The 16,291-nt window shown below is 38.3% G+C and overlaps 1 protein-coding gene across 11 annotated transcripts in view; it reads right to left on the reverse strand.

The window, feature by feature from the left end:
- LOC131684033 (tropomyosin-2) overlaps nt 1-16,291 on the reverse strand; it is a 155,935-nt gene that overhangs the window by 132,376 nt on the left and 7,268 nt on the right. For all 11 annotated transcript variants that reach the window (XM_058966538.1, XM_058966536.1, XM_058966535.1 and 8 more), the window contains exon 2: nt 5,536-5,879. In XM_058966538.1, coding sequence (XP_058822521.1) covers nt 5,536-5,775 — 240 coding nt within the window. In that variant the 5' untranslated portion in view covers nt 5,776-5,879. The remainder of the gene's footprint in view (nt 1-5,535; nt 5,880-16,291) is intronic.

Here is a 16,291-nt window from a genome sequence, read left to right on the forward strand (position 1 = left end):
CAAAATCCGCGTAAATGAAAACCGCGTAAATTTCAAAATCCGCGTAAATGAAGACCGTGTAAATTTAAAAATCCGCGTTAATTGGAACTTCGGTAAGGGATACCGCGTAAATTAAAAAATCCGCGTAAATGAAAACTGCGTAAATGAAAACCGCGTAAACTTCAAAATCCGCGTAAATTAAAACCGCGTGAATTTCAAAATCCGCGTAAAAAACCGCGTAAAAATACTGCGCAAAAAAAACCGCGTAAAAAACCTGAATGTATTTGCAGAGTTATGGTGTTTGGGTTGGTGACTCTGAACTGCAAAAAATCATTGATATTTTAAATATGGATAATAGAGCAATACGAAACAAGGTAAGATCCAACTGAGAAAGCTTCGAATAGCAGCCATCTTTGGAAAACGAAAAATCCAGTTTTTAGCGCACCGTTATCAAAATCTTCATGAAAATCGTTCTATAGTATTCTAACAATGCCCCATATGCAGTGATTGTTTTCCAATGACACAGGATAGCGGGTAGCGGGTAGGGTAGCGAAATAAGAACTTCTTTTTTAGTTTTCTAGGCTTTCTCAGTTGAGCCTTAAACAAGATGGGATACCGTAACCACAGCGTGAACTGCACTCGGAAGTAGTTTCAGGAATATCTACCGTTGTGGGAGAAGCAGGGCCGCAGATAGAAAATACGGGCCCGGGGGGTCCAACGTACGGACCCCCACCACTGTCTATTGCCTGAGTACAAAAAAGTCAATGTTTGAAATCCATTGGAGTTCACTGATATTATGTATAATACACTGAAATTTTATCATTATGTACCAGTTTTTGCTCTAGTTTTGTAGTGCCAATAAAGAAAAAACGTAGAGTTTTTTATACTTTGGGAGTTTTTAATACCTCTTCGACAGTTTTGGTGACTTTGAAAAGCGCCATTTTTGTCAATAGTATTTATAAAAGTAAGGAAAGGGTAAGATTAAAAATGTAGTAATTACAAAAATTAAAAATATCTAAACGGAGATCAACGGCAAAAGATAAAAAAACAATAGACAAACTAAATATTAAAAGAATGTACAAAAGTGCTAAAAACAACAAAATCAACCAAATAAACAAATTAATGTCAATTTCAAAAAATGTTTAATCGAGAAAAACCAAAACAAAACCTATACAAACTTGATAAAGGAAAACAGGAAACTAGAAAAACATATTGCGAAAATTAAAAAAGACGAACATTATTGAACAAATGGTGAAAATAATGAAAAATCGATAAGAAAATAGGAAAAAATTTAAGAATCAATGAAAATGAAAAAAAAACTACTAAAAAGAATACAAACAATAATATAAAAAATGTACAAAACTGAAAAAATCGATAAATTTATGTAACATTAAAAACAAGACATATTTAAAGCGATAGAAAAAATAAATAAAACGTTAAGAATACATAAAACAAGAGGAGTAAATATAAAAGGCAACAATAAAATAACCATAGAGAAATTAAAAAAAAAATGAACGAACCAGAAAATTTCGAAAAACTGCATTGAAGTATTGGACAAAAACGGAGCAAACAAACAAAATGGAAAACATAAAGTAGTAGAACAAGCCAAAAAAATGGAGAAATTAACACGAAAAAAAATTAATAAAATGGATATTGTTTAAAGAATAGAAAAAGCACTAGAAATGAAATTTGAAATAAATTCAAACAACGAACTAAATGTAAAGTTAAGCAAAAGTGCGCATAGTGTCAAGAAAAGATAAATCAAATATTTTTAGGGAAATAAAAAAAAATTCAACGTATAGGAAGATGGTCAACAGAAAAAGTACTTTCAAAATAGGTTAAATGGAAAACATGAAGAAATAACAATAACGAAAGATAATCTTAAGAAAAAAGCATAAAAATAAATAAAATTGTATTAAATGAACAATGGGAAAAAATAAAACTAGGAAAACTAAAAAACTAGGAAAGCTAAAAACTAGAAAATGAAGAAAAAAATAGGAGAAAGGTAACAAATTAAACAATAAGACAAATTTGAATGAATTTGAATAAGTAAAATTGCTTTTGGAAATGCAAAAAATATGAAAAAAGGAAATAGAAAAAGGAGATGACAAGAATAAATGTAGTAAATAGACAAATTCTAAAAATTAGATGGAATGACAAAAGAAACAAATAGAAAGCAGGGTATTAAAATATGAAACAATAGGAAAAATAAAATAAAGAAAGCAGAATTTTCTGGAAAAATTGCGAATAAAATTAAATAACAGAGAAAAACTATAAAGTAAGTGATAGAATAGCAATAGAAAGAAAAGCAAAAGTATTGAACGTAAAAAGATGGATAAAATAAAAGTATGCAAACAGATAAAAAGGCAGAATCGTACAATTGAAGAAATACAAATACAATCAACAACTTGAAAAAAAAGATCAATAAAATTTTAACAAAAAAAATCCATGTAGGAATAAAAAAATGGAAAAAAATGAGAAACATGGAATTTCGAACAAGGGTTTTGGTTGGATTTTACGCTATGCTGGTTTCGAAAACATTCATAATCCCATAAAAACATGAATTATTCACTATGCTATATTTTACCCTAAGGAGAAAAATTGGGTAAACACCAAAATTTCTCACCAGGACGAAAATTTTTGGTAAAAACCAGTCTTTCCACTTGAAGAGCACAAATCCTTTCTTATTACTTGGGTGCGTTTCGTCTTCGTCTCTTCTTCTCTGTGCCCTTATTAACCAATATTAAGAATCATGCAAAAAAAATTGTATAAAAATTTGGGAGCGGTTATCAAAATAGAGATATTGCAATTGTAAACTTAAAACAAGGTAATTTTACACTAAACGCCCAGTGATGAACCTGTTATAATTGTAATATCTCGTAAAATACTTCGAGTACCATTCTGAAATTTTCACACAATCTTCTCGATATAATTATAAATTATTTGAAAAGCCCAAAAAAAATTGTTCCTCGGCGCGGCCCAAAAAAAAATTTTGCTTCTAACATTTGTAGAACACATAAATTACATAAAAAAAAACAAATATTTAAAAAAAAAGTTCCGGTGAGATCATGCGAAAACGCAGCTTTTAGTATTTAATGCTTTTTTCACTAATCTAACAGTTTCTAAGTTATCCAGGATTGAAAAATGTTCAATTTTATTTAATTTATTTAAATATTTTATAAAGTTCCAAAACTCATAACTTGAAAAACAAATCAAATTCAGCCAAAGCCTAAAATTCGTGTCAATAACTTTTAGCCGAAGAATGCAAAAAACTAGGAGGGAACTAAAATTGTAGTTGTAAATCTGACGTGGAATGACTCGCGTTTTACAAATTCAAGACTTTTTTGGTGGTATCCAAGTGTTAGAAGCAAAAAAAAATTTTAAGCTGCCCTGAAAACAATTTTTTTGATAACATAAGTATATAAGGAAGATTATTTGAAAATTTCAGAATGGAACTTGAAGTATTTTACGAGATATTTCAGGTTTATCACTAGGCGTTTAGTGTAAAATTGCCTTGTTTTAAGTTTATAATTGTAATATCTCGCAAAGTATTTCGATATCCACTCCCAAAGTTTTATATAATCTTTTTAACATGATTTTTAATATTTTAACAGAAAAATATGTAAAAAATATGAGGTACAACTTTAAAAAAATTCAATTTGTTTCAAATAATTGCAAATTTCATAAATTATATAACAAACAATATTTTTTTGTGCAAATTTTTTGGTAAGCTCATTTAAAAATGCAAATTTTTTTTATTTAATGTTTTTTTCCATATATCGAATCGTTTCTGAGTTATCAGTGATTGAAAAATGTTCAAATTAAATATCTTATTTTCCTCACATTTACCGTAGAGTGCCATGTTTTTGTAAAGCACTCCACCTTTCTGTGCCGTTCACATTTAGTTGTATGTTTTTGCATTTGTTAACAGTTTTGTTGATTTAGTTAGCTGTAGTACTTCGCTGGCTCGGATATTCACAAAGAATACAAAAGCACCAACCACTCTCGCTGTGAAGGATAACCACCCGAGCAAGCTTTGCTCTGCTTCTCAGTAAACAAACACGGGGTGTGAAATCACACTTCAGTTTCTTTCGAGAATCTTTGTGAGGAACATTAATCCATTGAAGCGAAGGTTCAATGGGGTAAAGTAAACCCAAATGGCACTTTTAAAATAATATTTGTCAACGCCAAGAGCGACCCTTCTTAACAATTAGGGCCTGCAACCCGAGGATGATGAGGACTGGGTGCTGGACGATTCCTGGTAAAGAAAAGGGCAACGCAAAATTGCAAAATAATCCAATGCGTTCTTCCGGGCGAATTCGGATTTACCTGAACGAAGACGGAATTCGCTTCCAAAAACCGATGTGGCAACCCTAAGCAGGGTTTTTTTTTCTTTCAATAATTACTTTCAATACTAATCCAGCGCTTTCGAAGATTGGAAATTCAATAAATCAAAAAAATCGATTTCAAATTGGCGAAATTTGAAGACAACCTCATGACTTCTAATCAAACCATTTAATTGTTTAACCCTTACAAGTCTGATCATATTTTTGTTTCGATTATAGACATTTTAACCTTAAGATTATTCGCTTCTTCATTCAGGTTAGGAATTTTCCTATAACAAATCTCTGTGTGCGGGGTTGGGATTTGAACCCAGGTGAGCTGCGTACATAACATTCAATGTACAAGTTCCGCTATGCCCGCTCGAATCTGATCTTGTTTCGATGCGAAAATTAGGTTGGTATAAACATAATTGATATCAAATATGCAGTAGTTTATAACTTTAGCTATTCTAGTTACATCATACACAAGATATTGCATTTTTAATTGTATTCTCAAATAAATTTTTATCGAAAAAAAAAATATTTGTCAAAATTTTAGTTTCTTTTAAAAACCCGGGCCCCCCTCAAAACTCCGGGCCCGGGGGGAAACACCCCGGTCCCCCCCCCCCTCTCGGCGGCCCTGGGGAGAAGGATATTTAGCAATCATCCAGCCCTGATCCTAACCCATTAATATATTCAGGTTAATACCTGTTCTAAACGCCACTTAAGTACAGCAAGACGCAAAAGAAAAACCTTGACCTACCTAAGAAATATGAACACGAGCTACTGTATTAAAACCAGCCGCAACAAGCATGTTAAGGTCGTAATTTTGGCAAATGGGAACTCGATCGATGACTAACATACTTTTGAACTTTTAGAAACATTGCTTTGAAACAAATAATACAATTAGAAAATTTCAGAATTCTTTCGATTTTTGAATTGAACATTATCGCGCATACGATAATATTGACGGTATTCTTAACTCAAGACCTCGTTCGTGCATATTCAGAATAACAGTGGATCATTTGTTTGTCAATCCGACGAAAATCTCAATCGAACCAAGCCGGTGGAAAAGAGGAGGACTGCTGTCAAACACTATATGCCGAGATATGACCCCGTTATCTCATTGATCTTTCTTTCTTCTTGCATGACATTTATATGACTTTAATTATTTATCAGTCTTTCATTTTCTCCCGCTGCACTACTGATCTCGGGCTACAATGTGTCTACTTACGTTCTGCAGGTTCTTCTCCTTCTCCTCCAGCTTGACGTTCACCGCCATCAGCGCCTCCTGCGTCTGATCGAGGTCATTTTCAATGGCCTGGATCTTCTTCTGCAGCTGGCGGGCCTCTTCTTCGGCCTTTTCCGCGCGCAGATTCGCGTCGCGGGCCTGCTGTTCGCAGAGAAGGGCGCGATCCAACGCGTTATCCTTCTCCAGCTTCATCGCCTGCATCTTCTTCTTGATCGCATCCATTTTGGGTGGATTTTTGTGTGGCTCACTTCACTACACTAGAACAAAACGACTGAAACGGATCCGAAACCTAGCAACACACTGGAAACCGCGTTACCGCACGTGACCTGTTGTTTTGAGGGGGTTGAAAAGAGAAGAAATAAATATTAGTATAATAGCAATAATAATAGCATACTGAGTTTTCGTGAGGATTCTCTGGACAAATTTCTGTGAAAAAGAGTTATTCATGACCAGCATAAAATTCGTACCAATTGTTAGGACACACTAACACGTTACGCTGGACGGAGACCACCTAGGAACACAAACAAACTTTCACCGGACTGAGCCCCTCGAAAGGCTCTCGCGATCGCGAATTATTCACTCCCCAAAATACTCCAAGCGAAACAATTAAGATGTTGCCAACCGTTTCCCTTCTCGCGGACTAAATGCTCACTCAATCTGGCACTACCACCTGGTGTACCCTTGCGAGATGAAAAGTTAAACAATAAATTAAAAGACCCTCGCCCCGTGGGGCTCGGAACTCGAAGAACCGCACGAGTGCCGTCGCTGACTGGTAGTGTACAGTGCAGACGACCTTGACGGTTACCCATTTATGGTCATCGTCGAGAGCATGAATTTCAATTTGATTACCTTATTATGTCAGAGCCTGCAAAGGACGGGAGTCTGGCATTATTATACCAGTTTTTGTCGGGTCAATTGCATCGCGAATTGAGTAAATCTTGAAAAGACAATAGAAACGTATAGCAGTCGGTTAGTGCTTCCTAGTACTTAGACTATTCAATGAGGTGGCTTTTAGGCTTTCTAGAAACGAATATAACTGGACTTTTCGTTGCAAAATTTTCACACTCAATTCGTTGGTAAAGTCGTTGTTTAACCAACCTGAACTAGAAAACCAAAATAAAGCTATAAAACTTTGCGTCAGCTATGGAATCACGAAAGTACGACTCAGTAGTCATCGTTTCGCAGTGCATCGACCGAAAACGCATAGATCAGCCAGAAAATAAACTGTCGCAGAAGCGTTCGCCTCATTTGCATTCAATAGGTGTAGTTTCGCGCGCTCAATTTGGTCCGTTTGTGTTTTTACAAATGTTTTGCTTCTAGAATTCAACTCACGTGTATATCCCATCGCACCAATAGCCAACGGTTCTTCCCAACCGTAACTCGATTGGCTTATGAAGGACGAGAGGGTCTTCACGATATACTCCAAATAAGGCATCCGTTTTTTTCCTCTGTGTCAAATAGAAGTAAATTTATCATCTTCGGGTCGAATGAGCTGTCCAAAGCATACATCTTCCATGCCTCGAGGTCATGGACAGACGTCCGACCGACCAGCTGTTGTTGACGGAGTGCAGCGTCATGTTGCGCGCACAAATCGGCTGAGTTGCTGATCAATGCAGGCGGGCTCGTGACAAAATGATAAATCCTTCTCGCACCAGTCGGCGTCTTTCATTGAACGAAGCCGGCGACGAGGTGCACATTTTCACATGACTAATCTGGGCCAGACGATGGACATTGTTGCATCCAGACTTGGATGTTAACACGAGGGTATAGATTCTATTTTATGCAATATTTAGCAGGTTTATGCGGTTATTTACTATAAATATCAGCCCTTTTCATCTTTTTGGTCAACAGTGATGGACAAGGAACGACAGATTATGATGTTTGATAACGTAAATAGTAGTATTCTTTAAAAATATATTCTAGCGAGAACATCTCCATAGAATTTCGATGGAGTAAATGTCAGCTGCAAAACCCCTCTTCATTTCCATTTCTCTAGAAAATTGAATAGCGCTTACCGGTTTTCAAATATTTCCTCTCAACCTAACGAAAAGTGAGGTTAATTTGGCTCTGCACCGTCATACAATGATTGAAGCCATCTTCGAAAAAAAAGGTTATTCGTACCCAATTTCGGCGGAACATAAGTACTGACTGTGCGGTAGCAAGTTCACCGCAACATCCGGAATCCGACTCCAACAAAGGCTTAAGTGCCAACGAAGGTTTCTTTCCCAATATGGCAGCCCCGGGTCAGCCAGAAAAAGCAAGCGAACCTTGATCTTGATTAATTCAATTTGTGGTTCGGTATTCTGCGCTTTACGCCTTACGCCGCCACGGGAAGGATGTCATGTTCGAACAGCATTCCGAAAATGTTTGAAAGTGAAAGAGACATGCCAACCAACGTGTCGGCATACGGCCGGTTCAAGGCGCGCGGAACGAGTTTTCTTAATTTGTGTAATTAGGCAAAATGGGGGCTTTTTTGGGCGAACCAAGCCACCTTATGTCACTGTTAGTAGGGGTTATCGAGGGACAAACTGTTCTTGTTTGGAGGCTTGTCTGTCTGATTCGAAGGCCGATTGGGTAAAAATTCATACCTTTACAGCAATGTATTAAACTTTATTGGCAATCAGATAAAATTTTTCGCAGGCAAAGTTGCATACGATTCAACATGAGTTCATTTGGTTATACAACAGATACAACAGTGAGAGGAGATTGGGACGGCTTGAAACAGCATCTGACTCGGATCGCATGTATCGAATTGTGTTGTAGTTGTTTGTTTCAACTTTTAAACGATGAGATGCACTCTCTTAATAGAAGTCCATTTTAACAAGTCTAAATAAAATAGAATATTCTATTATGACACTAGTTGCTGGCGAATATTTGTACCCGCCTACTCTGTTAGTGGTTGTGGTGGAGGATCTTTCTCCGGACAAAACCAGCCTAGAGGCTGTGTGGCATCCGGCAGGTTGAAGTATCGTAACCAAGAATTGATCCACTGGGTTCCTGTTCCCATGTCGTAAGAGGCGACTGAAAACAGGAGTCCTCAAGTCAAGGTGCACGAGCCCAACATTTGCACGGCAGAGAAGTGGTGTCAGATGTAACTCTCTGCTCCGACGGTATTACGCATGGACTGGCAAACTGGCTCGTACCAAACGAGCTCGTACCGTCGTTATTTGATCATAAGTACATCGTCTTTGATCATTTAAACGTCTCACTAGATATCGTCACATATCGTAATCCCAAATCTACGAACTGGGACCTCTACGAAGAGGGGTTGAATATCCAAGGGACTTGGACGATTGAATATCCAAGGGACTTGGATGAGATCGTGGATAACACTAGCTCACTCATAGTAGCAGCATACCAAGAGGCTTGTCCGCTTCGAGTTATACGTGCTTCTAGAGGAACACCTTGGTGGAATCACAAACTTGTTCGACTCAAAAAGTTATGTAGCAGAGCTTGGAATCGCAGACGCAGGGACGGGTCGGAGGCATTTAAGTTAGCTCGAACCTCTGAGCGAAGTGGTTGGAAAAGCCTCTGCACAAATGTCTCAAGTTTCAACGAGATTAATAGATTAAATAAGTTACTTTCGAAATCGAAAGACTTTCATGTCAAATCAATTAGAACTGCTAATGGTGAATACTCGTCTGACTAAGATGTAGTACTCAACTGTCTTTGTGACACACACTTTCCACACTGTACGGAGTCATCACTGACGACCGCACCTGAGTTTTTTCAGGTGGTGCTGATCCTTGAGCTTTTGCTCGTAGAATGTAATAATAAAACAATTTTTAGGAGCTGTGATTTTTTTGGTGGTTTGTTGTTTACGTTGCATATTAGAGTTACCAGTTCAAATCGCCACGACATTCTTTTTGCACAAGCGAGTATCTTTCACTTGCGCCAGGCTCTAGGACCGTGCATCAATGAAACAGCCTGAAAAAAAGACCTATTCTAAAGAGCTGACGCAGTCGCGACGGGTGTCACGAAAGTGTGCCCAAATAAACTCAGCATTGTGATATCCTATTTGGAGTAAGCAACTGATATTATTGGCGACAAGTATTTTAAACGGTCACCGTGTCTACATTCCCGCATACAAGGTAGAGATCGACGGTGTTATCACCGACTAGTTTCAAATGCTATTTAAAAACCGCTTTCGGCAAAATATACGAAAACTTTACTGCACTGCCATTAAAATTATTTGTTACTGTTGCTGTGCATTTAAAATGCTGTTTTCTAACAAGGCGTTTTTAAATAGATTTTTTAATGCTGATTAAAAACAGTCAAGCATGCAAAATGCTAATTTACTCTTTTGCAGAAAAACTTAAGAGAGTTACACCATTCATCACGACAAAAAATTTTGATCTCTTAGTTCAGGAAGAGTACGACTCTATCATCCGCTTGTTACTGCACCAAAAAACTATAGGCAGATGAGATTCCTTAAAAAGGCTAATTTGTTTCGCTTGGTGGGCCACCAAATATGGTATAATGGCTCGAGGAAGCATTGATACAAAACCTAGAAACACCGCACCTGACATTAGTAATTCTAGATCAATCGAAGAGTTTCTAGTGCTTACAGGAACACCAAAAATCTCAGTGTCGTAGTGTTCTTCTGGAGCCTTTCGTGAAATCTCATTTTTGCGCTACTTTAGTTTTTATATTGGCTTCCATTTTCATTTAGATCGATTTGTAGTAACATCGAAAAATTTTACGCAAACAATTTTTATTTTTATTTTGCATACCCCAAGAAGATACACATGAAGACAGTCGATTAGTCACCGCAAAGACGAACAGCGACAACTTAAAAAATGAAAGACCATAGTAAGTTCTGGTTCACAATGTTTACCGTCGTAATACCTGCATTAATGTTATTACTAACTAACTGTATCTCCAATAAACCAATATCCCTTGAAAACGGCCTACATCAAGGGCCGAAACGATGGGCAGTGACCAATATTCGTTTTGTTTTTTGTTGATTGAGACAGTAGTTCAAATTCCTCAACATCAAACCATCTCAGTCGTCATAAACATAACCTCAAAAAAGTTGTAATCAGCTACAACTCAGCCGCTCTCTATATTTATTATATTTCTGTGTAATAGTAATACACGAAGCGACGAAGCACCCGAAAGACGAAAATAAGCATTGTCGGAGAGCGATTACAATGTTGTGACTACCTGCATCTTTGAGTTAGTAAGCTGGGATCATCTCGTCAGCATGTAGTAGCCGACTTGTCCGTACACATCGTTAAGTTATTCGTGAGAACATGGTCTTAGAGAGCAACGATACAATTTGTATTGTTTTGGTGTTGGTTATGGGATAAAAGAGAGATGAACAGACATCACGGGAAAAAGAGAGGCAAATTTATTAATCAATTAGAAATGGCTAAAAGACATCTTTCATCTTTTTCATATACTCTATACAAATGTCTTATTAATTGCGCTACGATCACGGCGCAATACATTCTCAGCGGAGCTGTGGGTCTTTTTTCTTTTGACACGGAAAAAAGAGAGGAAAATTTATTAATCAATAGGAATCGACTAAAACGCGCCTGTTTCATCTTTTTTCATACACTCCATACAATTATCTTCATAATTGCGATCCGTTCACGGCTCAATATGTTAGCTCAGCGGAGCCGTGATTCTTTTACATGGTGTTTCAGAATAGGTGTCCCCATTTTTCCCTTTATTTTTTTCACCAAAGTTTTGCCAGTTACTTGCTGATTGTAATTAGCGATTGCTTTTATAGTAGTTCTACACTCAGGAATAAGCCAGCACTTTGGCTTCCGTACTTTGAAACGGTTCATAGATATTGGAAGGGTACAAATTGTACACAATAGTGGTGCTAAACGGACAGTAAGGACAACGATTACACGAGTGTGGGAGAGTATCGCGAGCGCCAAAAAATATTTAAAAATAGTAAAAGACAAAATATTTGAACTGAATGAATATGATTTGTTTTCTATAACATCTCTTTTTTGATTCACGTGCACACCCGTGTCATCATCGTGATTGGTACCTTGATATTTGCGGTCAGATGTTCTTCCTTGCTTCTTGTTCTTACGGGCCACGAGCGTGAACGTTCCGGTCATGGTAATAGCTTCTTCACTGACGGCATTGGCTGTCAGTTTTGAGGTATCTGATGTACCTGATCAGAAGCCACATATTAGGTAACCGTTGGTGGTTACTGTTACGGCAATGGTATTGGAGACTGTTTATTGGTTCAGCGGTTTCTGAGCAAGATTATCAGTAATGTGCCCTCGGTTCACAGGACTGGGTCAATTTGATGAATTGCACTGAATGCCTGGAATGGTCAAACTGCATAGTGTCCAAGAGCCTAAACTCCATGTCCACTTTCAGCTAATGTACCGTATTACGAATGCACGGTCATACGCGAAGATCGGAAGTCAATAGCTACATTGTTCGATCAATGTACCACTTCTTGGTTTATCTGAATCACTCCTCTGGATATTATGCCACAGCCGGCGTAACAAATAATGATTTCTTCTGTTATGCAGACAGGGCACACAAGATATAACTAACTGTTTTCTGAATATCGTGGTTGAAGCCGACACTAAATCGAAATAATGAAACAACTTGTAATTCTAAAGTAATTGACTGGTCCCGAGAGATGTCTTGGGAAACAAGCACAGAAGTTCTGATTTACTGATAAGAAAGCAAAAACGAATTCTTCTCTTTGGCTTGGGAACCAAGCGCATTGCACTGTGTCTAACTAGTACCAATATGGTGCCAGTTACTGATGAGCTGAATTCAAAATACAGATTTATTCACCGTGAGTTACTAAGCAAAAAAGGCACAATTCAAGAAGGCACAAAAAGAATGAGGGTTTGGAATGATTAATCCACTCACGCTAGATGAAGCGCAAATGGCTGCAGGGAAGGACAACATTGTATGCAAATTTCTAAAAGTCGGGAGTTATCGACTGTATGGAGCAATCCACTGCATGGGTGGAAGAAGAAATGCTTTTTGACTGCTTGGATGAGCTACTCTTCAGTATTCTGTTTATCAAGACTGCGCACGTTGACTAAACTCTTTATCGGTGTATACCAAAGCGAGTTACGAGAGAGATGATCAACCACAGGCCAGATGTTCACCCTTTGACAAATCCTAGATCAATTCCAGGCATACCTATGGATTTCAAAGTGGCGTACGATTCAGTGAAACAAAACGAACTATGACAGATAGTTCTTTGACATGGCTTTCCGACAAAACTGATTAAAGTGATTCGTATCGTATGAATGGGTCAAAATTAAGCGTCAAAATAGCCGGAGAGACATCCGGTTCATTTGTGACGTTAGATTGATACACTCTGTATTCTATTGTTCAACATACCGCTTGAATGTACGATACGAAGATCTTATGTACGAAGGAATGGAACCATCATCACTTGGAAGTCTATGGGATACGTTACGAGGTTGTCAACGAAATCATATATGTTGGCCGGTACTCGGTGGCACAGCAGAAAATGGAGAATATCGTAGACGCATGAGTCAAGATTTTTGTCAGATATACAATCATACTGACATCGGAAGGCTGATTGAACATGGCCGCCTACAGTTGATTGGACATGTAGCGCGAATGCCGGTAAAGAGAGCAGCAATAGTTAAGCTGTACAAAAAATCGACTTCTGGGCAGATCCAAAACTCACTGCATGTGTGCAATCGAGGAAGATTTGCGTCCGATGCGCATGGGACTGAACTGGAGAATTCGATCGAGTAACCTGGAAATCTAAAATAAATTCGGTCATCATTCGGAGTACCAGGATTGTTCGGCCACATTGATGATGATGATGGTGGTGAAATTAGAAGTTGTTATTGAGATTTCTCACTCATCTGGCAATATTACCGAACACGTTGGGTAAAAATACACACACGACTTCAATTTTTTTCATTTGGCAAATGAAAATATTAGGAAATTGAATTCATGTCAAATTCGCGTGATGTCATAGATATGTAAATAGTGACAGGACTTCAGATCAGGCAAAAGCTAGTGCTACGGCTAGTGCTACGATCCTGCTAACACAGAGAGGCATTACTGGTTGGGGCTCGAACATACGAGAGCTGGTTTATGAGACCAGCGTCTTACGATCTACACTGCTATACCATGATGAAACTAATTCCCCAGAATTTCTATAGTGTCATTTTCCGCAGGTATTTAAAACTTACCAACTGTTGGACAGTTTCGGAAGATCTTTTAACGCAACATTTTTAAAACGGACCTTAACATATTTTATTATAGAGATTTGAATGCCTTACCAAAAATTAACTACTACTGATATGTGTTCCTTACAAAAACAGGGTTTATCCGGCTAGTATCCAAAAAAATGTATTTGATAATGGTCTTGGCCACGGAAATCATCCTAGCGAATTTTTGGGGCTTCCATAAACTGTTAGTTGTCAACTATTAACTCTGTTCAATTTCAAAAATGGTTGAAAAATTCAAAAAAGCATAGACTTTTTTGAATATTTAAAAACTAAATAGCAAATGAACGATGCCTTGAAACTATAGCCCGAGAAATAAATTAAATCAAATGCAATCGCAAAGTTTATGAAAATTAGTGTCCTTTACTCCGAGACTTATGTCTCTCTTTACAATTCCCATATCATTTAATCATCGTAGAAAGCCTTCGAAACGGCCCTCGAATACAACGTACATTGTAGCCTATCACTGCAGCCCGAAAACAAATTCCCAATGTGACCTTTCACTGCTCACTCTTCTCGGCCTTACGCGAAGGCACTTGTAATCAAGTACTTTATTACGCGCTTTTTTTTGTTTTGTTTTGTTCTGTTTCGATAGCCTACAATTTATCCCCTCGATAATTTGTCTGCAATGTGGCGGCGCCTTCGAGTCCGCAACATCAAGGACTGAAACTGGTCCACAAAAATGCTGCCCAAAGAGACCATGCGTCATCTCGGCAAACGTCCAGATAACTGAGGGGCAAAAGTGCCGTCGGAACAGCTCAAGGCCTGCCAGTCCCTGGGAAATTGTCACGTTTCGTCAGTGTTTGTTGTTTCAACAAATTGTACGCGCCGACAGATTATGCCTCCGTCCCGACATCCGACAGTGATCGAAAATGTCGCACTAAAACGAGCGAAACTGGTTCACCGAGGCGAGGCGCCACAATGAAATGAGCAATCATAAGTCACACCGGCGGGCAGAATTGGACCAGGGTGAAAAACAAAACCCCGCGGACAGGTGAACTTGCGGTGAGAACTGGGTGCACAAGTGCACCCCGATTTACCCATATAAGGCAGATGCAAGTTCACATTAAGACATTCCAAAACCGGTACTTATACGGGCAATAACTAATAAATCTACCGTACAGACCGCAGCAGCAGCCTCGAGTCTCGATCCCTCGGATCGGATTTAGTCAACGCCTGCTAGATCGACGGCCAACGAGCCAGATTCGCCGGAATCGGTTTGATGGTGGCTTGATTGAACTGCTGCGGCTGTTAACGCCAAATCCTTGCATCGATTATCGAAACATTAAAGGAGGACCTTAATTAATTGATTAAACATTGATCTTCTGAAGAAAAAACACGTCGGAAAACATCTATAAACCATGTTACACCACTGTCATGCAACGATGCAAAGAACGGGATGCATTTCTAGCATTATCGCAGCCCATAGGTCTTGACACTGACTTTGAAGGCACACGCCAGGCTCGCCGTCGTTGCGTTGCGGTTAGACGGCTACCGGTTTTTGACGTTGGTTGTTGATGTTGTTGACGTTGCTATTGTTGCTTTCCTTCGCAAGGCGCGCAACTGAGTAAGTAAGCAAAGCATGTTTTGATTGCAATGGGTGACCGCGAGCTGTACGTTGTTTGATGGAATTTGCATAAATTTTGCACTCCGTGAGTAAGTACCATATGATGAATGTTCTTGTAAACTGCTTATCCGAACATTGTTGGCAGTGAGCTGACAATGGTGAGTTTTTGCTGTCGCTGAGAGATGTGACTCAACCGTTTGTGTTTATGTAATGTTACTGTAGATGATCGTATTGAATGTCAACAGGCGTTTGTAAGCAATCCAGCTACAGTATTTTTGCGGTCAATTATTTTTTTTGCAGTAGCTCGAGGAATACTGGTTTTCCGAACCTCGCATTTTAGAACAAAATAAAACAAGATATCCCTATTTGCTCTCCGAAACAGAATAAAAGTAAATTATTCATTCGTAGACAGTGGAAATTGAAAAATATATCTTCACAAACCAAAGGGCAGGCGAGGCATCATAAATTCAACAAATCTGGGATTTTTTTCATTATAACCAAGGTTAACATCAAGAGCCTTTCTTTGTTTATATTCTCTATTAATTACGATGTGGTCACTTCAAAATTTTTCACTAATTTTCCAATACAGATCGGAAAACACAAAGAGTTAAGAGGTCATGTTAAAGCGACAGAGTAAATAGAAGAGAAAATAAATGAAGGGAATCTCCCGCTCTTTTTGGTACTATTAGAAATTCGAAATTTGAATCCATCAAAATATATGAAATGGTAACTGTTGGATTGGAACCTGACTCGGTTTCCAAGTCAAGCAAAAACATATTTCTCTTTAGTAGCTAGAAAACAGAATGCACCACAGCACTTGTCCCGTCCGGTGCAATTGTCAAAATCTTTGCTCACCGGAGTAAAGGGTCCTTGAAACAACCCACCCCTTGCTTCAGTGGATCCCCGCATGACAAACCCGAATCGATGGTCACACCGTCGATCTCAACTTTGTGAGCGGGCA

Source organism: Topomyia yanbarensis, chromosome 2 (assembly GCF_030247195.1).
Source record: "Topomyia yanbarensis strain Yona2022 chromosome 2, ASM3024719v1, whole genome shotgun sequence".
Classification (NCBI taxonomy): Eukaryota; Metazoa; Arthropoda; class Insecta; order Diptera; family Culicidae; genus Topomyia; species Topomyia yanbarensis.